Raw genomic sequence first — 27423 nt, forward strand, 5'->3', positions numbered from 1 at the left:
GTGAGTATATTGTAATGAAATAAAAATAAATTAAATAAAATAAATTAAATATGTTTATTATGACTGATTTGGGAATAAATAAATTTGCTTCTTATCCTAGCTTTTTAAAGTAAAAGTAAAAGGTCTGTTTTTATGAATACTTGGATCCATGGGTATGTAGTTTATTTTATTTGCAAGTTTGCATCTACGTTTCTAGCCAGACAATTAGATGGTGTATAATTCCTTTTCTAAATCACAGAATCACAGAACGGTTTCAGTTGGAAGGGACCTTAAAGCCCATCCAGTGCCATCCCCTGCCATGGGCAGGGACCCTGCCCAGCAGCCCAGGCTGCCCCCAGCCCCATCCAGCCTGGCCTTGGGCACTGCCAGGGACGGGGCAGCCACAGCTCCTCTGGGCAGCCTGGGACAGGGCCTCACCGCCCTCTGGGTGAAGGATTTCTCCACAGTGTCTAATCTAACCCTACCCTCTTTCAGTTTAAAGCCATTCCCCCTTGTCCTATCACTACACCCCCTGACTAAGAGTCCCTCCCCAGCTCTCCTGCAGCCCCCTTTAGGCCCTGGCAGGCCGCTGTGAGGTCTCCCTGGAGCCTTCTCCTCTCCAGGTTGAACAACCCCAACTCCCTCAGACTGTCTTGGTAGCAGAGGTGCTCCAGCCCCTTGATCATCGTGGTGGAAAATGGATGTTAGTCAGTGATTTGTGTCTAGTTGCCCTGTCTATAAGCCTGCAAATGCGTTTGGGATGGTTGCCTCTATTAACACATTCAGACCATTTCTCAGACAGCCTGAAGAGAGAACTCATACTTTCTCCTTGTGAGAAATGTGATGTATCTTCATTTTTCTTTGCATTTATCATAAAATGCTAAATTTAAAAAATACTAATAAGTAACTACTATTACCCTAAGTTCACATCCTAGCTTACTTCAAGGTAAGATGCGTAAGTTGATGCATTAAATAATATCCTGAATCTTGCAAATTTTGCACATTCTTGAAGTAAAAGACAGCAATCCAAACTTACTAGTTAAATGTTAACTAAATAAAATTAATTAAAAATAAGTAGGATTCAGTAAAAAAAGCTGCAGTTAAGAAGCTGAGAGATGTAATAGCCATGGGTAAACAACAAATGAGAAACTCAAAGTGCAGTGATCAAAGAGATCTATAAATGAGAGAGGTTAGCAGTGTAAACCAGTTGGCTTTAATATTTTCCCCAAGCTTTTCAAGATTGTATGCTAGGTTTTCTGAAGAGTTTATTTCTTGCATAAAACTGTTCTGTCTATAAATCATTCAAATCTTACAGGTGGCTACACAGCAGACCATCCTGTAATTAAAATATTTTGGAGAGTTGTAGAAAGCTTCACTGACGAAGAGAAACGCAAACTTCTCAAGTTCGTGACAAGCTGCTCTCGGCCACCTCTGCTGGGGTTTAAGGTATGTCTTCCTGACTTCTTGGCAAATTTCTGTCTATGTTACAGCTTATGATACAAGCCCTTTTTTCTGTGGGAATTGAAAAATTGAGAATAATGTCCCTCTGTGACTACAGACAGATACAGTTTAAATGCTTGCACTTGGATATAATGAGTAAATGATGTTCTAGCTGCAAAATTTGGTGGGCCTAGAAAAGCAATGGTTTAAGCTCCTTTTCTTTTCTTTTTTGTTTTTTTTTTTTTGTGGAAGGTCCTCTCTGTCATTTCATGTTACTGTACAGAAGCAGTATTGCCACCGGTTTCAAGGAACAAGTTGAGTTAAGAATATTGTCTTCAAAATCAAGAAAAAGACTATTTGGCTTAAAACAGATACTAAATTCAAACCACTGAAACTAAGCATTTGAAGCTGGAGATATATTTTGCATCCTTTTAAGTTCCATTTACCTGCTTATAAGATCGTGGCTCATTACCTTTTGTATTTCAATATTTTGCTGCTATCCTTAGATTTTTATTTACAGTGAAGCTTAAGTGTGAAGAAAACTTCTGTACATTGTTGATGAAACTGAAGAGAGGGCGAGGCACGTTGAAGACATTTTGAAATTAAATTTTAGAGATACTCTGTCCATGAGTTTCAGATGCGCTGCAAAATTATGTTCTAAGATATGACCACGGAATTCATTTCCTCTAAAATATGGGAATATTTAGTGCTTTTCTGTAAATAGAAAGATAAAAGGATAAGAAAATAAATAAGTAAAGAAAACAGGTAAAAGAAAATAAGTGTAAAAATGAAAGGATAAATTGCTTAGTAACAACACCACCACCTTTGGTGCAGTGGTCAACAGCATATTTACTGTTGTACTATTTAATAAATAGAATATAAAGCTGGGTTTATCCAGAACATAAATACAGATACTGCTTTACACGGTTGTTTCAAGGTAAGAACAGAGCCGTTCTGTTTTGCTCCTATCTTACAGTTGCTAAACAAAGTTGGAGTACATGTACTTAGTAATTTCTCACGTGATAAGGTACCGTGATGTGATATTTAATTAGCAGTGGGTAGTGGCTACTTGTTTACATTTATTAGGTGAAATAAGTAGATGAACCCATAAGAAACCAATGGAAGTTTTGTATAGGTGTTAAAGGTTCATTAGCTGTTCTGTAAAATAATACTACACTTATTTTATTATCTAATGGTGTGGATGAACATTTTCTCGGGAAGACAGATACTAACATTTTATATAGGACCAAGGGTTTCAGGTGTGCATGATAGTTTAGAGGTGGAAACAATATATTTGGAATTTCGCACCATTTGTTGAATCATGCTCTGAAAGTTCATTGTGATTTTTTTCTCTTAAAATTAGCATTTTAAAAATACTTGAAAGGCAACTGCTAGAAGAGTTCTTTTCATATCTATGAATCAGGCCCTTTCCTATGCTGGAGGTGATGTGATAAAAGATGTCAGGTGTGAAAAACAAAACACACATGTATCTGCCATGTTTGTAGTACTTACCACTATTTTTCTCTTACTGAATTCAACAAAATTCATTCTAGAGTTTTTAAACTCTGTACTGATGAAAAAAGATAAATCATCAAGTTTTCCTCTGGAAAGCAGACAAGAAGACGTTCCAATATTGAAGGTCAGTGGTCTCCATCGCAGACCTCTGCCGCTTGAATGATTTGAAATAGATAAAAACATAGGTGTGTTATCGTACAGGAGCATGTGGAGCGGTTGCTAGGGGTGACCAAAGAGTATTCCCGGTGCCTTAAACAGCGTTTTTTAAGCTGCAGGGTGATTTCAAAGAGGAGGCGTTGTTTTCAGTGCCACATTCTGCAAGGAGGCAGGGCCCTTTGCCCTTGGCTTCCCTTTGTCCCCTTGTGCATTGCACTTGACATTCTCCTCCTTCTTCAGGCCTTTCATTTGTTTTGCTGTGTCTTTACGAGCTGGTACAGGTGTGCGGCACCGTCGTGTGGTCATTTCAGCCTTGTTTGGGTACAGTCCTTCTGTAACCCTCGGTGCAGTCTCACCCTCTGCCTAATCCCTTTGGCTGCTGCAGTGAGTTCTGCGCGGGGCTGTCAGCACGTGGATAGGCAGCGTACCCCGCAGCTTCAGCGTCTGTGCTCTCCAGCTCCTTTCACAGGCACCTAGGAGAGGAGCGAGTGCTTTCAGATGGTGATCTGTCAGAAGCAGTGGATCTAGGTTATTCGTTGGTTGATTTGTGTGACTGGTTATTTAAAATCCTACGAGTATTTCTCTTCCTCACGTGGGCCTGGAGAGTTTATCACTGCATGGTCTCCTTACTCTAGCAACGGACAGGATTCTAGAGGGCAGTGGGAAGGACAATTAGAAAACTGTAGGGTGGGACCAGGATAGATAGAGCACATCAGTCATGTAATGAAGGGAGAACTGGGAAACAGTTGTGTGGGAACAAAGTAAAGACAAGTCTACAAATGTTGTCACCCTACTTGGAAGGGAAGAGCAGGAGATGCAGATGTAGCTACCCAGCTCTGAGGTGGTGAATGTGACATTTGAAGAGATGTAGGAAAGAAAAATATTAAGACTGACAGTGACACATTGAAAACAGGATGGAACAAAACCAAGTGTGGAAAGTTGTAAGTTTGTGTACTTGGGAGAGAGGCGACAAACTGGCTTCAACATACTTGGCTAGGAAAAAATGGAAGTGAAATAGTTACTGCTATAATGCTGAAAAACTGGTAAGTTTAAAAACGAAACAAAAAAAAATCTGTAGAAGAGGCTTGCAAGCTTAGCCACATGCTGCAGTCTTGGCAACAGAAAACAGAGTGAAGAGGCATTACTGCTGCTTTGCTGGGCAGCTCTGAGCAGGAGTTAGGTCAGTTACTTCCACAATTTGCCATGCAGGTTGTCTTGTAATTTGTGAACATGAAATATCGAAGTGTTTTGTTAAAATGGGTTTACCAACAAACCAGGGGGTTGCCGGGAAATGCTGGCCAATATTTGCCAGAAAAGGAAATGGGTAATTGGTATTGTCATGAGGAATAATCTTTCGGTAGCCTATGACAATGTGATGTTGAGAGCTTTGCGTGCTATATATTGTAGAACCTTCACCTTTTCTTAAAGTTAGTGTGTGTGAATTTAAGACAGAATAGAATGGCTCAGTTGGAAGGGACCTTCAGAGATCTTCACGTCCAACTGCCTGGCCTCTCCAGGGCTAAGCAAAAGGTAAAGCTTAACGAAGATTTACTAAGGCTGTTATCCAGGTGTCTCTTGAATACTGACTGGCTTGGGGCACCAACCACCTCTCTAGGAAGCCTGGAGGACTCTGGGACTCCTTTTCTCCAGACTGGACAACCCAGAGGAGGGAATGTCTTGACATTCCTACCTTACAGGCAGCACAGTCTAGCTTTACATCCTTTAAAAATTTGGAACTCTCGCTGCCAGATTCAGACTCAAAATAACATTTGCTAAAGCTAATTAAAGTTTAATAAGTTTCATGAATGTGATTGTTACAGAAAAAAAAATCATTAAAGCACGGTTGAAAATTGTTAAGCTCCAATCAGGTCACATAATAAATGGATGATACTTTCCACTTCCAAACTATTGCAGTTTCCCGCAGTTTCCCGCTGTATGGTGTTTAATTATGCAACAACTGGTGCCCTTGGCATGACATTTCAATTCAGAACTTAATTTTTCCATTTTTAAAGCTAAAGTAGAGGAATTCAATTATCATTTTGAAAGGTATACTAAAAATGCAGCATTTTAGCCATGAAATACTTTTTAAAGCCTCCATTTGAACAATAATTTAGCTTAGAATCTCATTGACCTTCTGCCTTTGGAGCTGGGATTTTTTTTTCCAGTTTCTGAAATCAGAACTGCTTTACCTCAGGCAAGCCTTTGATAAAACGAATACTTCGTTGCCAGCAGAAACGGTGCTTAGAAGTGACAAGTATTTTTTTTTTTGCTATGGACTTTTCCAGAAAAAAAATCACATGTATTGAAACAAAATGTTACATACGAAATTACATACAACAGACAAAAACCTGTTCCTCAGATCCGTGGTTATCGCGTCATAAGAATAATCAGGGTTTGACAAGTTTCTGTTATTAGAGTCGTGCACATCTGAATCACCCCAGTGACAGCTGGATGGTTTTACAATTATGAAGAAACAATAGAATTGCTTTAAATAAAGGTGGCTCTTTATTTGGAGAGCATAAAGTACCACTTTATTGAGAGTTCTAGACCACCCTAGTGTAAATACTTGAATAATCCTACACATGAACAAATCTATTGACATCATTAGTACTGCTTGCCTTAAAATTTATAAATTTTAGGCTTCTTGAAAGATTAGTTTAGACAGAAATCTCTTTAGGGCAAGAAGAGCTTTTAACTGGAGTCATGGATAGTATCAGGCAATTGAATTTAACAAAGAAAATGATTATATATTGTGGTGTGTAGTGAGGTGTGAAGTAAAGTGAAGGCCTGATACTTACCTGCATGAAGAATTTATACATCTGGGGAATGCCAACAAACTAAAGCTCTAGAAGGATAACACTGAAAGGGTGTGTTTGATAATGGTTTGTTTTGGATTTTTTTTTTTTTTGGATGTCAGAGAAAGGAACTTACATGGTAATATGTAACTGCATCAAATTTCTGCTTACAGTCTGGTCAGTCATTCATCCTCTTTCTCCTCAGAATCTCCCCTCTAACAGGACAAGTAAATGCTCACGTAGTATTTGTTCATAAAATTGGAATACTTTTAAACTTCACGAGAAGAATGTTGTAATTGGCATATCACGTCACTTCATTAGCTAGAGCAAAAATTGGTTTGTTGGGATTTTTGCGTGTACGGAAATAGTGTCTTCCCTGCTGGGGGGGAGGTATAATTCTCAGAAGAAACTATGTCGTTCCACAATAACAAACGTTATATGTTATTCAAACGGGACAGAACATCCTCTTCTGTTACTGCTAGTGGTCTTAGTTCCCTGTGTTCAGCATCTACTTCACTGTTAGGAAACTTCAGTGTAACAGGAACTCATTGTTTCCCTGTTCCTACAGAAGAAACGGGATCCATGTGCATTTGGGAGGCTTTGGAAGAACAGCCTACAGTTGGGAATCCTTTGTTTCTTTCTCCCACATACAACTAGGATTTTCTGTGTGTTGCAGTTCTACTCTTTGCATTTAATATTTCACTTTTTTGTAGCATCGTATATTTGCAGGAGAGAGTGCACAAACAATAACAAATTACCAGGAATGAAATGAAAAGGGGGAAAAAAAAAAACGGTCAGCTGTTAGGGGTTAGATTTGGGCCTGTATTTCTTTTTTTGACGTGTTTTTTCCTCTTGCATTTTTCAGGAGTTATATCCTGCGTTTTGCATTCACAATGGAGGATCTGATCTAGACAGGCTACCGACTGCCAGTACCTGCATGAACTTGCTGAAACTTCCTGAGTTTTACGATGAAAATCTTATGCGAAGCAAGCTCCTCTATGCCATTGAATGTGCTGCTGGATTTGAACTAAGCTGAGTCAAACTGATGCTTACTTGGATGGTCTGCAGAGGAACGAACCAGTGCCTACTCGATAAGCAGCACCCATACCCACGCAGTTTTAAGGGAATTCTGTCCGAATTTCTGCAGCTCTTATGTCTTATCAAATGCCCTCAAATAGGTTTCATTTTTAAACACAATTTGTTAGTTAGGTTTCATTAATATTACATTGACACTGCTTTATGATTCAAAATACTGAATGCTGTTTGCAGTGTGGTTGTTTTCTGTGTTTATGCAAGGAAGGAGCACGTTGAAAAAACAGTGACATCTCAGTGAAATTAACCAAAGATGAAGCTTTGGCTTTGTGCTGTTCAAGTATAAATAATTTCCCAAACTGGCAATAAAGTTGTGTACCGTGCAGCACATTGGGATGAGACAGGGCTGACATCCTGTAATTAATCTTTTAGATGAAAGCAAAGCAGATGTTTGCAGATATCCCACAACTGAGAGGATAAAAATGCTCATTACTGGTAACCTAACATCTTTACTTACGTTATAGAATTGTTTACAAACCATAGTTGTTGCAATTAAGATATGACTGATTTTGTTCTATACTACCCTCCCTCAAGATGGTAGGCACTGAGATAAACTCTTAGGATATTTTTTGTGCTTTCTGGAGAAATCAGATGCACACGCTTATTTTAAGTTCAACCTTTGGCTGTGTCATTATCACTTGAACACTGTCGTAAATGGATATGACCATCCATGTTTTGTCTGCTCCATTTTTGTCTTTTGTGCCTGTACAGAGTTTTTTTAATGTATTGGACTCCTGTTGCATAGATAGCACATGCAAAAGTCATCACTTTTGGAACATGTAACAACGATTAAAATTATTTGAACCAAAGTTATCAGGCTTTATCTTTTATATTTGAAGCCTGTGGTATTCACATTCCTTTTCCCTATCATTTCTTTCCATCCTAAATACCATACCTGTGTTGTAGACACTAGTCGAATTCATTATTTTTTGCGATTAAACAGCCTTTATATCCACCTGCCTGCAGAATTTCTGCTAAGACAGGTAGGTGGGAATATGCTGCTTAATGTAATTGGACGATCGGATATCTGGGGAAAAAAGTGGTTTCATATGGAAGGAAATGATCCTCTAGTAGTAGGCACATTGCTGGGTATTCATGCGCAAACTGCAGTCAATTCAAAAACTGAATTGTAGTTCAAACTATGAGGTTCATAACTGCATCCCTCTGAACTTTAGTTTTATATTTTAAATCATCAACATTTACAATCAGATTTGTATTCATCACTTATGCAAAAAAAAAAAATGCTGTTACTGAAAACTGTTGGATTTCATATTTAAGAAGCAGTAACCAGCAATATCCTTTAAATGTGGGGAAACGGAGTGATTTTCAGATGTTTACTAGTAACCATATAAATGTATAATTTCTTAATTTGGGTAATAAATGAAGTGTTAAAATGCTATTTGTAGTCTTGATGTACAGAAATAAAATAATTGGTTTTCTTTTGGGTTTTGCTTTAGGCTTTTTATTTATGTTAAGTATTACATACCCAACCTATTCTTTATCCCAGAATTCTTTTCTTGTATATTTTTCTACATAAATTATGGAACTTGAAGTTGAAAATGAGACCAGTAATAGTGGAACTGCCTCCTCTTAATTAGAAAACCTGAACACTTCTCTTAGAAAGCATTATTTATTTTATAACCTAATGGCTTAAATATTTTGAAATTATTTTTCAATTTCATTCTTTGCTATATTGGAAGTGTTGTATTTGTATTTTGTATAATTAAATTAAAATTTATTAAATACTCATATTCAGAAATTGTGCTGGGGTCATGCCACATAAACATGACTGGTAAAGTATGCTTTCTGCTTTTGTAAAAGGAGACAGTGCACGCTATTCCTGTCTGTTACTGTGAATACAAGCTCCAGAGAGAGGGTAGGCTGGAGGAAGAATGGTTTGCAGGTAGGAGTAGTCATGTAATTGCAAGAATCGCGCACACAGTGGTAGAAAACTTCATTAGAGAATTTGAGTTCACTGAAAATACTCTTTATTTCTTCAGTAACTACTACTCATTGATCTTGTTTTGTATATTCTGTACATTAAGTACGAAATTCTGACACAGGTCATGTAGCCTGTAGATTTCGTTCTGCATTTAGTCAGTTGAAAATCTGTGCTGCGACAATGTATATCACTTTCAGTATTCAGATTGCAAGGAGAAGAGGGTAGGACTTCCCTTTGGCAAAAAACAAGTGTTTTCAGTTCTGCCTGTCAGCTGTTTTTGCATTGTCAGGATGAAGCGTGGGTCCCTGCTTTCCAATGATTTATTGCTGGATATTTGAAGGGGCAAGAGATTGAAGTATGAGAAATAATACAGGTGTAGATAGTTGTGTCCTGAGGAGCTAAGTGGTCTAAACGATCTCTCACATAGCTCTCACATAGCAGGAATTGTTTATATATGGAAACTGATTTTTCTGTTTTTTAAAAATGAGCAAACTCCTTCCCGGTTGTGATGCTCACAGAGTTTAGGTGGGCAGAGACAGGAAGCACTTTGCTTGCAACTAACCTGAAACATTACTGTTGATTTTGATCATCAGAATTATGGCAGTACTCAATATGGTCTTGGAGTTATTTTCTGTGCAAGACAACCCTTCCTTATGGGCAATTTCTATGCGTCACTGCTTTTCCTCCTAGATCACTACTCGCTTTTTGAAAAAAGACAGCATTTTTTGTTTGTTTTTTCAAAGAAAAGGAAATTTTCAAACTTCTAAAAACTTTTTGTTGTCAAGGTTTATCTTTATAATGGAAGAGTACACGTTCTTCGTCTCTCCACAGTTAAAAGGCATAGAAGGAATAAAAGAATAAGTTTAGCATTTGCTTTGTTCATCTCATCAAGAATTTTTCTGGATGCGTATTTAGTCCTGCTAGCTGGATATTAAAAAACAAAAATATCCCCCACAGAAATAGTTTCCCTTGTTAGTCAATCCCATTTTCCATTGTGGCCCTAGAAGCCATGCCTGTATACATTTCACAAAGCTTGCTTTTTATTTCTAGGGAGAACTTACATCAACAAAAGAGGAGAGATTTGGCTCCAGCTTCCCGAGTGAACACTGAGCTGGGTAAAGGTTGATTTGAACAAGAATTATCTTCAGTTCGTTTTTATGTGGGGTGCTCCGTAATTAAAAGAAAATGAGCTTCCTGATGCTATTGGTAGTAGTGTTTGGTATCACTTGAGTAATCTAGCAGAAACATCCTACTTTGATCTACAAAGGGGTTTGGAATTCAAAAAAAAAAAAAAAACAACTTTAAGCAGTGCAACGACCTCATGCTAAATTAGAGTTAAAACCAAAAGCTATTTGTTAAATGCTAATGAGACAGCACATACTCTTTCTGCCACTGAAAACAGTACAGCACAGAAACAAAGGAAAGAAAGAGAGCTGTTTTTCTTGGATTGTTTTGTTGGATCTGTAAATTTTTTTATGTATTTATAATTATATGCAAAAATTTAAAACATTTGCTCATATACATGAATCTGTGTTAATAATGGTTTGTGATGTAAATGCTTGTTACTATTTTTTTTCCACGTTGCTTTGCCTGTCAGTAAAGGAGAGAAGAAATGAACATGGTCTGTAAAACTGATCAGGATATCTATATTTTTATTGACTTATGCTTTTGTGAATAAAATAATTTGAGTTTTCTTGAAACTTTGCAGAAATGCTCTTTTCTTTCATTTTGCAGTAAATTTGGCACTCTCTGGCTAAAGTTTTGATAGTATTGAACTGGTTTTAAAAGGGAAGCTAATGTAAACTCTTCAGTGGTCTTGAAGCTACTACTGCTATGTGACAATTTGTAGCTTTGGTTTTTGAGCTCTGAAGTTCCCCGTCAGCCCAGCTGCAGCTACGAGGTTTAGCTCTGGTTCAGTGCGTCTTTCAAACAAGGTACTGAAGAACACTTACACGCTCTGAAATCCTTCTTCAGAACCTTTGGGAAGAACAAAACTTGCTCCGTGGTTGGAAATAAGAGAAGCTATGATTCACAGTGATGAATTCTCCTCTGTCAACAAGTGTGCATGAAAACATCTCTTGTAGAATCCTCTGCAATTTCTTTTTCAGCACATACATGGGACCCCCTGAAGATGTTAATTTCTTTTTTCTTTGATAATTAGGATTATTTCCCTTTGCTTTTCTAGTTTTCTCATTGCTAAATACACCTCTAGTTCCATAATGATGCTTACGAAGTTAATGTTGTGCATGTTTATCTTGGAATACTTTCAAACAGCATCACATATTCTTCAGCTTACCTGGTACTGAAAGTTTGATCAACAGAAAATGATTTAAAAAATGACCCTGTAGGCTACTTCATCATTTAGGTAAAAGCACGAATAAAACAACTGCCCAGATACCTTGCCTGTTTTTCTGTGTCTGTTACTCTATACAGCTTCTGATGTATGTGGAGAAACAGCACAAGGCAAAGAGTGGTTGTGAAATTCCACCAGTTGAACGCATTTCGGAGAATGCAGAATGGTTGAGGTTGGCAGGAGCGTCTGGGAATCGGCTCTCCCCGCCCCCTGCTCAGAGCAGGGTCACCTGGAGCGGGCTGCTCAGGACCTCGCCTTGTCGGGTTTTGAGTATCTCTGTGGGTGGAGTCTCCACGACTCTGGGCAACCTGCTCCAGTGGTCAGTCACCTTGACAATGAAATGTTTTCAGTTAGGTTTAAACGTGGTTTCCTGTATTTCAGTGTGTGCCCATTGCCTGTAGTTACAGAACTGTAGGGTGATTGAGGTTGAAAGGGGATCTCTGGAGGTCATCTGCTCCAACCCCCCTGCTCAAGCTGGGCCACCCAGAGCAGGTTGCCCAGGACCATGCCCAGGGCACCTCTTTTAAGCGTTCCCTTCTGTCACTGTGCACTACAAAGAGTCTAAACCCTCTCCAGGCTGAACAACCCCAGCTCTCTCAGCCTCTCCTCACACTATGGACGCCCCAAAACCTTAGTCATTGTGACCCTGCACTGGACTCACTCCAGCAGGTCCGTTTCTCTCCTCTACCGGAGAGCCCAGAACTGAACCCCAGCACTCCAACACACCTTGGCAGTGCTGAGCAAAAAGGGAGCAGCATGTCCCTTGACCTGCTGGCAATACTCCACTTCGTGCAGCCCAGGATGCTGTTGGTGTTCTTTGCTGTACAGGCATGTTGCTGGCTCGTGTTCAACTTGCCTACCAGGAATCCCAGGTCATTTTCTTTCTGCTGCTGCTTTCAGTCAGTTGGCCCCCAGGCTGTAACGGTGCATGGGTTTACTCCTCGGCCGGCACAGGACTTCGGACAGAATTGAGTGAGTACCGAAGTCCCAAGGTATTTCTTAGTTTCAAGGCTCTCTTCTTTACTAGGCTGTTAATGACATTTGACCTTCCATTTTTGCCATGTTGAGTCAGGATTTTTTTGCAAACAAAGCTCTCAGCTCAGCCCTGCTCTGTGTCACAATCAGGGCCAGTGATTCACTCAAAAGAGCTTTGCGTCTTGCAAGAGGTGTGGATTTTGAAATACAGGCACTTCTGTCACGTCTTTGGAATAAAGAATAAAAGTAGTGAGTTTCCCTAAGAAAAAAATAGAAAACATTCAACTCTGTGTGGACGAAGCTTTGCTACCTCACAATAGGAAGCTTGGTAAGACCCAACTAAAGAATTCACAGAACCTAAAATAGTTTCTACATGTTTTTTTCCTGTATTTCTTTCAGTTATCAAGTGCGATCTTTTTTCCTGTACAGATCATAGCTAGAATTTGCTGCCTACAGTGAAGTTTGATGTGCCTTGTAAGCATGTTCTATAATACAGGAGGATGATGACTATTATAGCATGAGTAGGGAAAATACTGGAAATAAAATACGTACAGGTATGCAGAGAAAAATGTGCAGGTGTGTTTCTAGACAGCACAAAAACACCTAGCTCTTAGGAAGGCATCTAATTTTAATTTGGTAAAAGTACATTTTGAAGATGTTCTGAAAATAAAGTAATTTGACTTAAGTATCTGCAGACTCAAAATGATGGTTTTTTTTCTTTTTTTTTTTTTTCCTCTTGGATACTGACTTGTAGTGTTAGTTTACCTTTGGCTCCTATTGGATGTAAACTCATGCAAAATTCATTTCTCTCTGACTTGTTCAGTGAACAGAGTAGCATCTTCAAAATACTTTTCGTGGACTCTTCCAGATCTATGTGACTGGAGACTAGGCAAACGCTACTTCTCTTCCTTGCCTGTAGATGTCTGTAGTTGTTAAAAGATTACACTTATCCCGCAAAGGCTGGATTTAAGATTTTTGTGGCTTTGCTTTTTCATTGCCAGTGCTGCTTTGTCTTTTCAAGCATTTTGGAAATCTTTTATTAACTTCAAAGTAACAGAAAGATTCAGTAACAAATGGAGGTCTGTTATTTTCAGTTTTATTATGATGCTAAACATCAAACTGTAGGACTAATGTTAAATCACCTGAATGCTTACTCATTTCTTCCTCCACGAACACTATCAAGCATCTAGTTTGAAGCTGCACTTTCTTGGACGGACTTCTGTAATTTTGCTGACCTCAACAAAAGCTGAGTAGCGCAGTTCTAGGTGCAACCCCGCAAAGCGCGTCAGGCAGTCAGTGCAGAAATGTGCGAGTTCTCACTGGCACCAGTGAGATTGCTTAAACATAACATGTAGAGATGTCCTGCTGGCTCGACTTCATGCTGCCAAGGGATGATCTTTTCTTGTGTAATGGTTAAATCATTGCCGCTCAGCATTGCCAGAATTGTTGCTCTCCAGTCTGGGACTAAGCTTACCTGCTCTGCATTCTGTTTGCAGGATTTGTTCATGTGTTCATAGAAACAGTTTGCTCAAATATCCTACTATTTTCAAGATTATTCTTTTCTGCATTCCCTGAGCAACTGTTAGTTTGTTCTGTGTAACATTTGACTGGAAAGAGGTTTTGCATTATTTCTGTCTTATTCTGTGTTTATAGTTACACATAGCTCTCGGCTGCTGAAGAAGGAAACAGGCGTTCGCCAGATGGTGTTATTGCAGATCATCTTGCTACTTCTGCCTACCCAAATGTTACATCTAGGAAAAACATCTCTCATCAGCTGCTATGTAGTTTTGCTCTATGTTGTCAAACACACCTTCTGAAGAAATGAATTCTGTCTAGCCTTCATATCTTTAATTAAGAATAAATTTTTTTTCATTACTGCTGTAATGTTTTTCTTTTTCTCCTCTGTGCTTTCAGACAAACAGCAGCAGAGCTCAAAGTTCTGTACGGATGTTTGAGACCTCCTTATCTATTAGAACTATCCAGCTATTAATGAAAAATGACATGGAGTTAACTAATATTTGTCTTTGTTATATGGATAAGAAAGCATATCCCTGATCAAATTACTGAACAGAAATGCTGATCAAGCTCTCCTTGTGAGGAATAAACATTTGCCATAAGCTGTGAGATCCTCTGGCTGCCCACAGCTGTTCTTAGAGTGTTGTCTGTGCATCCCAAATAATCACTAGAATGCATCTGATACTTTATGAGGAATCAGGAAAAACTTCAGCTATCCTGAAGTGTTTCAAGCTCTTATCAAAAGCATCCACTCAGCTCAAGCTTTTGGTTACAAAGAGGAGTCCAGATAAACTTGTAACCTCTTGATTACCTAGCTCCATGCCAATGAAAACAGAGGTTGTGCTCAGCAGAAAAACTCTGGAGAATTCTAATGAAAATTGGTTATTTTGTGCTTTTAATGCTCCTACTTAAAGTTTTAAACATTAGGTGTATTGCCCATATTTCAAGTCTAATTGTTTCTGATAAGCTATCAGCAAAAAGTTAATGCTTATATTTAATTAAGTGGCACTTTCCAGAATTACTTTGCCAGTACTACTATAATTAAATGATGTGAGAACAGTCCTTGATAAATATGCTCATATTCTTTGCTAATACCAAAAATAGATTCTGTAAATCTGTAAATAGAAAAACTGGATGCATTAAGCAGCAGACAAGAGCAGCAGGCCAGGAAGACTACGGCCATTACCACATGAAAGAAACTAATATTAATCTCTCTCTAATGCAGCATTTTCAAGCATTTCTTGTGTTCTGATGGGCTTTTCATAATTGACCTCCATAAGTCATAAAAAATGATTAAAAAAAAGAATCTGGGAACTCTGTGAATTGCTAATACCTCCTGGAACGAGGCCACATGATTTCCATCATTAGGTTATAGCTACCAGCTAGGCCTGAATTCATCTCACTTACCTTCAGCCATCTGTAAGGTGGCTGTCTGGGCACTTCCAAGGAGAGAGGCAACCCAGAGCTCTACAGGGTGGTTCTTTCTTTACTAATATATACGTCTCCAAAGTGAGTAGAATAAATCATGCCCTGGAGGTGCCCCCTCCTTCTCTTTTTCTTGTGGTCAGAGGGCTTAAAGTGGATGCTTAACTTCTGGCAGCTCAAGTTACATGAAAGTGAAACCTGATCTTTGCCTCTTGTTCCCAGGTGAGAGAGGAAAATCCTTGAGCAACGATCCGTTGGTAACAGTTTATTCTGACTTACGGCTCAGCACTTGGATGCCAGCCCAGATCTGCCTGAGTGTTTGCTACCACCTTCTACAGACCCACCACGCTTCGTCTGATTTTGCTATTGGGATGTTGATCCCAGCGCTCCCCTCTGTCAGGAACATCAGATTTATTGCTCTTCAGCACAATATTCAAGGCTTTTGCTGCAAGCAGCAAGCCATAGGAACACCGAAGACTTTTGCTTTAAACTTTTGCAAATAAACCTGTAAAGTTGCAGATGGTTTTCTGAATCAAAAAGCTTTTCTGTTTTATTATGCCTATCTGTAGATCTAATTAAACGTTTCCTCTACCTACAAGTCCTGCCTCTAAAATCTACTGTTACCTCAAATGAGAGGGAAGGTGCTTTTGGCTCTTTACCTGATGTAGTTCCTCCTTCTTTTCTTCATGCACGTTAACTTGTTATGCAGAGATTGCAACGGGCCCTTCTATTGTGTGGAAAGCACTGACGTGGCCAGTTCTCTTTTGAGCACTTTCATCCTATTGTAAGACACAAATATGATTAATCTTAAAGCTTAAACATACTTCTGAGAAACCTTAACTGAAACGAGTGTGACTGAATATTAAATCAAACCGTGGGGCAGAAGAATTTTAATGAATTCTTCGAGAACTAGTCGGCCCTGCCCTGCGGTACCTGAACTATGCAGCTTGGGGTTAAAAGGTGGTTCAGCACTAGCTGACTCCAGTTAAGACTCATGGAATCGTATCATAGGGCATTGTTTTATCAGAGTGCTACTCTTCAAAGCAAAGTAATCATAGCCACGATATCTCTTTTGAACTTTGGGTGATCTGGGAGAAGCAGACTTTGCCTGGACACATAATGGGTAGATTATGATAGATGGCAGATCCCGTTAGCCTGGAAAGTCGTGGAGGCTGAGCTGCCCAGCTGAAGACCCAACAGGTGGACACTGCCACACCAGGCTAAGGCAACCAGGGCACTGGGTGGGGTGGTATGAAAACAGAATTTCCATCACTGCTTACCAATGAACAATGTTGTTCTGACCAGACAACAAACAGGAGCTAGGAAAATGAGCCCATGAATGTGTATGTTTTTGAGACCACTCTTGAATGTATATTTCTCTGTTAACCTCTACAGGAAGCTGGTCAAATGGGAGAGAGCTGTCATTTCATTTTTTATCATTTTGTCCTGTTAGTCTTGTGTGTACAAAGTTACTGTTAACGTGTAACCCACTTCTGTTTACAAAAGAATGTCTCTGTACGCCTTGTAAAGATGGCTTCAGATGGAATGATTGGTTATTTACCAACAGGGGGAGCTTGACACCTCGGCAGAGGCTGAGCAGGCTGATAGATGCTGCATTAGAGGCAACATCAGCCTGGAGCCACTGGTGTTATTTCTTTGTGCTCATAGGCCCCTGGGTTACAAATAGAAATCTGTTAACTGGTGCCTCTGTCACGATTCCAAATTTTCCCAAGTCCATCGAGGTTCAGTAGCACTCGGTGCCAGCCCCCCAGACTTTGAGCTGCGTCCTGCAGAACTGTTTAGATGTTCCCGCTCTGGGTTCCAGTCTGGGTGCAGTGCCAGAGCTGACCACACCTGGTGCTTACAAGGAACAAGGCAGAGATCCATCAGCTGGGGACAGTCACACAAGGGGCTCAGGTCTGGTGGGGACAGGCTGGGTGGGGTCACTTTGTTTTATGACTGCAGTTTTAGAATTTAGAATAGTTCAGCTGAGGACACTGACTCTGCACACTCACCCAGACCTCTGCAGTATGCCCCGCAGTACCCCTTCCAGCTGGCTTTGTCATGCTCTGTATTTATGGCAAGCCCCTGCATTTCCCGGTAACCTAGAGAATGGAAAATTAAATGTCAGACACACAATATAAACAAACTAAATATATATACACACACACAATTACTTCTTGTGTTAGAAGAAGTGCAATACTTCTAGTATTAGACAATCCGAGCTATCACAGATAATGATAATGAGCTAAAAAGTTGCCCCAATAAATTATATTTTTAATTGGTGGCTGTATAAATTACCCCTGCTGCAAAGTCTCAGGAAACATATTCACATCCTACTTCTGAGACAAAGACAACTGTTAACCAACTAAAATATATTTTGTTAACCAACTAAAATGTATTTTTTCTAATTACTTAATCTTTTGTTTCTTCATCCTTGTTTGCAAATATATTTGCGTTTTCTGTGTTTTGCTGCATAAAATGCCAAACTGGATGTCATACAGCTAGCCCTGCCCTCAGCTGTGAACAAGGCATTGTACCTTCTCATACCTTACTTTCTTCAGAAGCAAAGTTGGTCTCTAAGCCTTCCCAAACGTTATTTCTATATCTGAACAGTGTTACTGGAGGCCTATGCAGTCTAGAGTTAGGACAACAGTGTTCCAAAAACCTACGGACAAACACATTTAATTCTATCGTGCTTATGACAAATGTAGTAAAGCAGCAATGGTCCCAATCGGATTGATGTAGTGTCGTGATCTCAACCCGGTGGTTCCATCCAGAAGTGTGCTTCCTTGCCATTGTTGTTCAACCTGATAAACAGAAGGTTTTCACAGTCTGGATCCATCGTGACATAACTTTCATATAAAAATGACTCTGTAAAGAGTTAAAGGTAGCGCTTTGTGTGCTACCTCTAGAGCCATTACCACAGGACGGATTTTTAAAAGGCTGAACAAAATTCGAACTTTTTTCTCACCTGTCATTGGTCATGAAAGGTTGAGGGAAAAACACTTTTTTTCCACATCGTGTAATATTTGAAAGCCTAGATCAAAATATTATATCATTTTCTCCCGAACTACACAGTGCTGACCTGCTGCTTGCTTTTGCACTTTGCTGGAATGTGAATCTTCGGAGGTTTGCAACAGGACCTTCAGAAAGATCTGGTCTAACCTACTATTCTTTCTATTTTTTAAGCGGACAAAAAACTTCTCGTACTTCACAGCTAATTGCTGATGAGAAACTAATAAAGATGCTAGCTGTCTCTCTGATCTAATTTTAGAGGCTTGTTTCCATGACCACAATTTAGCACCAAATCTCACAGAACGGAATTTCTTTCGAAGGCAGCATTTACCCCAGAGCACCAAGCCTGTAATTTGCTCAGGGCTGTCCTGAGCCTTGCTCAATTGATGTAGCTTTCCTCTGTCTTACTTCAAACTTTGCTTTTTTCTTTTTGAACTCACCCCGCTCCCACACAGACACCCCAAATTCACGAGCAGCCTTCCGATCGACTTTCATTTGGGAGCACACGTTTTTGGTTTGGAAACTCCTTAATTTCTCCTTGGTGATCCCTAAATCAATGCCTCCTCCTGCTTTTTACGTAAGGGCCAAGAAAATTACAGCAATTTAAAGCACAGATAAAGTCTATTTTTTAAAAAAAGAGGAGAATAATCTGGCTGCCTTGCTCTCAGCCGTGACACCAGCAAACCACCCGCTGAAGGATGATCCACACGGCCCGCAAAGGAACGTGACCAGGCACAAAATGACAAAACCGGCCCTAAAAAAACTGATGGCGTGAGGGCAATGATTTCTGAGTTTATAAGAAGGTGTGTGAGGGGAAAGAAGGCTTTAATTCAGCACCTCAACGTCTGAGTTTGTTCTTCCAAAGAGTGTTGGTAAAACGACAGGATTTCACCTCGTTTTGTCCCAGAAGCACACCTGGAAAACTGTTTATTGATTTATTGATTCATTTTGTTTATTTATTTACTTATTTATTTGTTTTTTCTCCTCAGACGAACGCAGGGACCCCGCCCGCCTGCCGTGACGGGAGGGGGCGGAGGGGCGCGACCGTTACGACCGTTGGAAGCCGCCCGCGCCCCCTCCCGCACCCCCCCAGAGCCCCCGCCCCTCAGAGGCCACGCCCCCGCAGAGGGCCACGCCCCCAGGCCGAGGCCACGCCCCCTCCCCGCCGCCGGCCGGCAGGGGGCGGGCTGAGCCCGCGCTGAGCGCGCGCGCGCTCCCCCCCAGCGGGCCGTCCCGCGAGAGCTGGCGGCGCCGTTCGAGAAACTTCCGGAAACGGGCCCGGGGGCGGAAGTGACGGCGCGGCGTGACGCCACTTCCTGTGTTTGCGGCTGAGGCGAGCAGCCGCCGTCGCGGGCTGCCGGCGGGGGAGGTTGCGGCCGCGCTGCGAGGAGGCCTCGGGCCCGGTGAGTCGCGGGGGCCGGGCCGCGGCGGGGCGGCCTGCCTGGGGAGCCGGGGAGCTGAACGGCACCGGGAGCCGCTGCCTGGGCCCGCCCGCGGCTCTTAGCAGCAGCGCGGCGCTAGCGGGGGCCGAGCCGCGGGGTCGCCGGTCTCGGCGCTTCCTCTGGAGCGGCTCCCGGGAGGTCACTGAGCGCCGGGGGTAGCTCCGCGGCCGTTCCCCGGCAGCAGGGGCTGCCCCGGGCTCGTCCCGGAGCTCGGCACGGGTTGAGGTCGCCGGGCGGCGCGATCCTGGCTCGGCTTTACCTCCTCGGCGGCGGCGGGGGAAGAAATCCGCCGTTGTGTTGGTGCCGGTGGTGGTGTCGGGTACAGAAAGGTGAGGGGAGCCGCTGTTCGCACGTGGCTTGGGCGCGCTGAGCAGTCCTGTCGCTTAAAGCCCCTCACGGAGCGGTTTTTGGCATATTTATATTTGTCTATGTTAAATTTGCCCTTTTTTCTATTTTTTTTTTCAGTAGAAGTTGAGTTCCATTTTGGTTTTAGTAACTCAGAGTAGAGTCGTGGCTAAATTTTGTTGTGGGTGAGGGCAGCAGTATTTTGGAGCTGGGTGTTGCTAAGTTCTAAAGTGAGCCGAAAACTCCTTGAAAGTTAAAGCAGTTTGTGTCAGCGTTTGCTGGTCTTCTGGTAGGGCAGCGAGGTGTGAAGTTACTGATGGCCAGTAACTATTTCTGTTTGCAGCAAGATTTGATCTGTTGTTACAGTTTATCAGAGCTCTTAGGGGCTGCTGAAAACCCATGCTGCGTACTTGGGTCGGTAGAAGACATTAGAAAAGATTCTCCAAAATATTGTGCAATTTTCTTTTGAATTTCGTTGAGAATACATTGGACTTGTTTGGTTTCAACATGAGCGAGATAACATCACTAAAATTAAATTTATAATAATGTGTAAATGGTAAAGTTGACGATGTTGTATCGGTGGTCAGGCCCTGAGGATTTTTCTGATGTCAGGAGTCAAAAAGTGCTGGGAACAAGGTGTTGACGTGGTTTCAGTCCAGCTGTTCACACCAGGCGAAGTCTCCGTGGCCCTCTGAAGTTGCAGTTACAGCTGCTGGCTGGCCTTAATTTTCATTTACCCTTTGGAGAGCCTTGTGCTCTAGTTAGGAAGGGTTTTATGTTCAGCTGACGATCAAGAGCCTGGTGGTTACCATTTAGCGTGCTGGATTATGCTGTCAAAGGAGATTTGTTTGAATGAGTGAGGAAATGTATTTACAAATCTTGTCTCTCAGTACTTCTTAGCATGTTTTTTTTTTTTAAACAACCCAGCTGCTACCTAGTGCCTGGTGCTGGTCCGGCTTGGTTTCCCACTCTCGGCTCTCATGCTTGTTTTCAGTGGACAATAAGAGACTATTTGAAATGCGAGTGAATTTAGGACTAAATTTTATTATTAGATGTTGGAGTAGAAATTTAAATTGCTGCTTCTACTGGTAATACTATTTAAACTGCAAAGCTAATAATACCTTCTGTATTAGGAAAGTGTGCAGTTCTCCTTGTTCTCTGTCAGATTGGTTGTCTTCCCTCGTCCTTTCCAGCTATACCACATTCTTACCAAAACAGCTCTTTATCTGCTGTTTTCTTCTGTCTTTCCTAGATTTACGTGGTTTGCTAATAAAACTTGGCTGCACTTTGTGAGAAAGCTTGTAAGGCTCCACTTCTGTGAAGCACACAACTTTTAGTTGGCAGGGAATTAGGAAATAACTTAAATCCTCATTTCAATATGAAGGAAGTTCCTAATAGTGTTTGGGCTGTACTGAGGAAAGAAATAGCGTTGGGTTTTGTTCCCTGTAAAACTTTTGGGACTGCTCTGTCTGTGTTTGACGCGCTGGAGGTGGGGTTGTGCTGGGGGAGGGTGACTGTGTCTGTGTCCGCCTGCGGGTCCAGGGGCACTGAAGTTGGAGCCTGGCATCGACCGAAATGTCACACCGTGTTGGGTGCAGCTGCCTGTGCGTTGTGCTGCTGCTGGAGGAGGTGGCTGCTGCGGCTCGATCACGTCAGTGCTCTGCTCCTCACCTTAGAAGTGGCGATGTTCTGAATTGAACGGCTTCCCTTAATTTTCGGCAGTGGCTGAGTTGGGTTTAATATTCTTATAGTTGCTCTTCATATAGGAATTGCTCCGTTTCTCTGATAGCATTTATGGAGAGCCTGGTCAGCTGTGTCCTGAAAACATTGTCACCAGTTCTACCTGTAACTACAATGTTACTTGATCTCCTCATGGAGTGGAAGGATTAGGGAGAAGTTACTTACCTTTGTCAAAAATTCTTGGATCTTACATATGATTGTTTATTTTAACGTAGGTTTATGTTGAAACCACTGTAGTTGATGATATTGGGAGGCTCAAGTTCTGCTGCCGTTTGAAAGAAACACTGCATTTGAACGGAGGTCAGATTTCTCTGAAGTTTAGACTTAAGGAAAGCAGTGTTCTGCTTCTGTTTCACTGGGGAGGGGAGAAGTCACATGTATGAATTTCATTCCTGAAGTTAGTCGTAGTTTTCATTTTTGTTTTCAGTGTCTTCTGAACAAGTACTGAAATCCCGCTGATAGTGGGGAAGACCCAGTCTTCAGGTTGGACATAGGAATATCCAAAACAAAGGCTCTTTTTGGTGGCTTTCCAGGCTATTTCTTCATTGACAGACTCGGTTTTAAATAGGTCAGTTCTTTTTTTGGTCTCTCGGTTTTGAACTCTTACAAACTTAACACTTACGAATTCAAATTGTTCCTACAGTTTTTCTGCACCGTAGATTTTTTTTTAATTTAAATTAGGCTTATTAATCATATGGAAGTCTGTATTTACTATGAATTTTGCAATTTTGACTAGTCTTTTAAAAAAGAAAAGGCTTGTTTTTAGTAGAAAATATTTTCCTGTATGTCAAACTTTGTTTAATATTTTTAGTTTTAATTTTTGAATTGTTAATATTTTAAATTGGATATATTAATTACATGGAACTCCTGTTACTGTGAAATTTTAAATTCAGGCTAATCTTACCAAGAAATTAGACTTGATTTTGATAGAAAATCTTTTTCTGCGTATCAGTTTAATTTTAATATTTTGTTTAGCTTTGTACCAACCTATAGGCCTACTCTTCTTTGCCTTTTCAGCTGTAGATAGCCTTAAACTAAAGGCTTTTGCAGTTCAAATAATAAGGCTGAAGCCATTCGTAGACATGTCGCAGAACAGCCTTTATTAAATCTTGCATGTAAAAAAGTTCTTTTGATTTTGAAATTGTTTTCTGTTTTAAAATCTGAATTTATGAAAGTCTGTCTTTGTCGTTCTGAAAAAGAAATCGGTGTTTACTTTAACTTAAAATTGTTTCTCTGGTTGACTTAAGTAGAATTTACCATGACTCAAAGAACTACTTTAGGGATGCGTGTAGAAACTTTCAGCTATTTTCTTTTCCCTGAAGGATCATCTGGTTGCATGTGATTCTTTGGCTGAAACTTTCTGGACCCGATCTTTGCCAGATCAGGCTTTCAGTGTTTTTAAAAGCTTCATCAAACGCTGCTCAGACACTTTAAAAAATGAATTGGGAGTATTTTTGTTTCATATAAAATAGCTTTTTAGGGTTAGTTTTAGGAAGGAGCCAGAGTTCTAATATTTATACTACACGATTCCTGATTTGGACGCCTGAGTTGTGCTCTGGAACAATGCCCTTTTGCTTTAAGGAGTGCTCCTGAGTAATTCCCCCGGTGACGGTGGCAGGAGGTGTGATGGCAGATCAGGCGGAGAAGCAGCATGTATTGGCCAGGAGCGTGAGGGCAGCCTTCATCCATCTCCTTCCCTTCCCAGTTTTGGTTAGCTAGCTTACGTTTCTTTCACAGATGAACACTTTTGATTTCTTCCGTTTCCATTTTTGGTAGGTCAGTGTTTTTTCACGGTTTCTTACTTGTTGCCCTCTGCAGGCTTTCCGTGTACCTGCCAGTAACGTGAACGCAAAAGCCCTGTAGTTCTTGCCAGCTGCATCTTGCCCTCCTTGGGGAGGGAAGAACAGACAGAATTGTCTCAGACTTCTTGCCTTGAGGGAGCGAGCCCTGTACAGGTGGCTCTGCTTTGTTTTCCTTTTTTTTTTTTTTGTTAAGAAACTGAACTGCAAGGTAAAGCAGTGGGCCTGGCTGCTTTTTCTCCTGTATGAATGGCATCCTCTGCTCCAATACTCACTGTACTCAAATCTACTCTGCCCTCTAACATCAGGACAGGATGTTTGCTGTAAACATGAGATGAATAAACTCAGCCTTCTGGAATGCTGATTTTTTTATTAGATTCATCTCTTGGGGATGCTGTGGTAGTATTAATGTAATGAGTTTAAACATTGCTATTTAAGTACATTTTGTTAACTTTAATTATTGTAAATTTACATTTTTCATGAAACATGTTTCAGGAGCCTGTGAAATTAAACTTTTTGATAACTTTCCTGTGCTCGAGTAAGTGGAAGTTAAAAATACTTAGGATTTTTGTGTATCTTAGTCTTGTACCACACTGGGAAGAAAACTCTGTTAATGCTTACATTTGTCAGATCAGTTGTATTAACCACAGACTTCATACAGATCTTCTTGCTTTGCGTTACTGCAGCCATCAGAATCAAGGTAACCTGTGGTTCAGTAGTGATCGTAAATCTCATTTTACAAAGATTTTGTGGGGTGGGGTGCAGGGTTTTTTTATGTTCGTACCTGTACAGCTCTAGCACAGCGTGCCACAAGGGCCCAGGGACTGCTCCTGGTCTCAGTTGAGTTCCATCTGGCACATCCAGACATTGTTGCTGGAACCGACCAAGATCTTTTTTGATTTTATTAGGGATTGGGCCAAGGATTTAGGACGGGTATAGCTTTCTGTGTTGTTGAGTTGGACTGGGTAAAATTTATCTGGTTGTTGCATGTGTGGTGCTCTCTGATGAAGGGTTGAGGTGCAATGTTTTCTGTGGCAAACGGGACGTTTGGGTTGACCTCTCTGTACTCTTCTTCTAGAAGGGTTGCTTGGCGAGTCACAGTGGGCAAGTCCGTACAATTCAGGGATCCCATTTGAAAGCTGTAGCTTGTGAGCAAATCAAGTGGCTGAATTCCATGTGAGGTTTGTTTGTTAAAGACTGAAAATATTAAGGTATGTCTCTGAATTTCCTGGATTGTAAGTAATAAAAAGCATAGCAAAAGTATCCTAGCTACATAAAAATCAGATGAAGAAATAGTAGAAAACTTCGGGAGTGCGTGTTGCATGCCTTTCTTTTTATGGTCCTGGATCTGCATCAGTACTACTCGTAGTAGTCTTGTTTATTCTCTGAAGGAGCACAAAATCCCATCAGGTCTGACTGACCTATTGCTTTCTAATAAAAACTCCTGGAATGTGAAAAACCGTATTTTTTGAATCATAGGGTGTAATTCTCCAAGAGCCTCACGTGTGTGCCTCACCTATGAACACAGCAGAGGCATCTCTCAGTTGCTCGGTGGCTGCTGGGTTGTTGAGAGCCGGGCTGGGGCTGAGCTGGCATTCGGAGCAGGGCTGGCTTCCTGTGGCGCCAGCGGGGCGTGATCCTTCAGCTGCGTTCAGAGAAAGCAGGCAAGTGGCAGGGACTGGAAGGCTGTGTACGCGGTGTTGCTGACTTCTGTGAGTTGCATGAATCATGGAATTGGGATCTCCCTCTGCCCACGTGGCTGAGCTTGAGCTGTTGGGGCATCTTTCAGGCCTCTCCTTGCAGCCCCACTGCTTTGTGGCCAGAAATAGCTACCTTTCTGACTAGGCTGACAGCACGGGTCACACCCCCTTGGTGTCCTAATTCACTCCTGACTGATTAAGACCTTCACACTTATTTATCTTGCTCTTCTTCATATTTAGCTTGAGCTGCTGCTTTGCCATACCAGGAGGTTGTGCATCTGATAAATTATCTCTTTTCTCTGTCATGTGGTCTTATAAAAGTTTATAGCTGTCTTCTGTAAATCTGAGGACTTCACAGTAAAGATAGACTATGAGACGTGTTTCAAGGTAGCTTCCAGCTGGTCTAGCTTTGGACTTTACCCTAAGTGGAAGGTCTCAGGCCTTGCTAGGTACTCCTGTTGGTTGTCCTGTGAGAATATGAGCATTCAAGGCTCCTGCTTGGTAAGGCAGAACAGAGCTGACTTCTCCTGTGAGGACTGCAAAGTCTATAATATATGAAAACTTGCAATTTACGTGAATGTTTGGCTGTTTGAATTGTCCAGGCTCAAAAGGAGGAGTGAGAATAGCTGATAGCATCCTATAAACATAGTAACCATAGATTCTTGCAAACAAAAACCAAGGCCATGAAGCAGTTTCTTTCATCTGGAGCTTGTTTGATTTTTCTTCCGAGGCCTTGAAGATTTTCTGTGGTTGGAGGAGCTTTGCTGATGTGGGCTGGGTTCCTCACAGCTTGGCAAAAAGGCTCGAGTGCCTCGTTAATGAGCCTCCCTTGTGTGTTTGGAGACAAATCGTTTGACGGGCTGGGGTAGGGATTTTCTTCATGTCATTTTGGTTAGGGCAGTTGAGTATTTTTGGTTTCTGCTTTGCAGGAAGGTGTCTGGTTTGTTTCGTGGAGTCATCTGGGTGTCTTTACCGTGCATGTCACTGCTACCCTTAAAGCTGTTGATCTTAGCTGTTTTCTGTTTTGTTGCAAGTTTGTGGAGGTTGTTTTCCACAGTGAATATTTTATTTATTTTTTCCTAGAAACATTGTATGCAGGTGTCTTTTTTAGTATGTGTGATTTTTTTTTTCTTTCCCCTCCTTACTGGATGCTGAGCAAAAATCCAGGTATTTAAGGGACTAAACATTAGGTGATGCTATCTGTTTGTCTGTTTGTGGTTTTGTATGTTTTGCCTAAGCTGGACAGCGGGGAGGAAGAGAGGGAGCTTCAGATAAATTTTCTTTGTGTAAATGTTGTTAAAACTCTTGGGAACAAGATGATGTTCTTATGATGCCTGAAATCGTAGCAGTTTGGTTTATTCTTTATCGTAACAACCGATAGAAGTGATGATTACTTGTAGATGGACTCTTTCTGTTGCCTGAATGGTTGAGTAAGAGTAGGAGAATACAGGCAGTTCGTTCTCTATAGAGAGCTGCTGGTCTTAATTCCACGCATCATATTGGTGACAAGTAAAATCTGAGCAATACCACACCCACAGAAGAATAAGCAAACCCTAGACTATTGTTTGAAACAAATAATTCTGTCGTTCTTAGGGCGGCTGCTTTTTAGAGTTGCAGTAATCTGCACCAGAGTAAGTGCTCTAGTGAGAATGAGTCGTGCTGCCTCAGTGCTCCTATTTGGTCCCAATGTTAGGCTTCTGTTATTTAGGATCCTGGTGTCTATGTATAGACTGGTGTGTTGGGTCTGTCCCCCCTTGCTTACTCCAGCGAGATGATTGAGTTTTGTATTTTATCTCTAAGATACCTAGCAAAATTGAGAGGAGTGCTAATATAAGTTTTGACTGTAAGGGGAGAAAAAAAAAAAAGAGTATGGAAGATCCCCTTAGCAGTGTGGTGTGTGTTCTTATGTGGCTTCCTGCTGTTAACGCTCTGGTTGTAGGCTAGTACCTCGTGGTAGGTGGGGCTCTGACATCCAGGCCTGGGCTTGGCTCGTCCTGGGTTCTTTTTTCTGGTTCTGTTCTGTAACCGGTCTCTTCTGCGCGTGCTGTGACCCATAACCATCGGCTGCAGGGCTGATAACATGCTTAACCCCTGCTAGCTGTGTCCTTACCTGTTCTAATCACTCTTTTGGGAAACAAAAAATCTTGCTAGGCCACTTGATAGGAAATATTCTGGGCTATTTTTGGTAACCT

General features: G+C 41.2%; 2 protein-coding genes and 1 long non-coding RNA gene across 11 annotated transcripts in view; 2 read left to right on the forward strand and 1 right to left on the reverse strand.

The window, feature by feature from the left end:
- Nucleotides 1–10218, forward strand: part of UBE3C (ubiquitin protein ligase E3C) — an 80904-nt gene extending 70686 nt beyond the window's left edge. For both annotated transcript variants that reach the window (XM_013185753.3, XM_048062325.2), the window contains exons 22-23: nucleotides 1295–1425; nucleotides 6751–10218. In XM_013185753.3, the coding sequence (XP_013041207.2) occupies nucleotides 1295–1425; nucleotides 6751–6921 (302 nt within the window). In that variant the 3' untranslated portion in view covers nucleotides 6922–10218. The remainder of the gene's footprint in view (nucleotides 1–1294; nucleotides 1426–6750) is intronic.
- On the reverse strand, nucleotides 1408–19300 carry LOC106038909 (uncharacterized). 5 transcript variants are annotated; one of them, XR_010829062.1, is made up of 5 exons: nucleotides 19043–19300; nucleotides 17203–17292; nucleotides 15847–15966; nucleotides 1892–2133; nucleotides 1408–1491 (listed from the first exon to the last, which is right to left on the reverse strand). It is a non-coding gene; the product is annotated as an uncharacterized lncRNA (long non-coding RNA). The 5 variants fall into 5 exon arrangements; XR_007162707.2 differs by having other exon boundaries at nucleotides 18646–19300; XR_001208890.3 differs by having other exon boundaries at nucleotides 18276–19300.
- Nucleotides 19301–19450: 150 nt separating this feature from the next.
- DNAJB6 (DnaJ heat shock protein family (Hsp40) member B6) overlaps nucleotides 19451–27423 on the forward strand; it is a 67297-nt gene continuing 59324 nt past the window's right edge. For 3 of the 4 annotated variants that reach the window (XM_066991447.1, XM_066991446.1, XM_066991444.1), the window contains exon 1: nucleotides 19451–19608. The gene's annotated coding sequence lies outside the window, so the exon portion shown is untranslated. Of the gene's footprint in view, nucleotides 19609–22159; nucleotides 22301–27423 lie in introns of all 4 variants that reach the window. The other variant, XM_066991445.1, reaches the window with a different exon arrangement.

This window comes from Anser cygnoides, chromosome 2 (assembly GCF_040182565.1).
Source record: "Anser cygnoides isolate HZ-2024a breed goose chromosome 2, Taihu_goose_T2T_genome, whole genome shotgun sequence".
Lineage (NCBI taxonomy): Eukaryota > Metazoa > Chordata > Aves > Anseriformes > Anatidae > Anser > Anser cygnoides.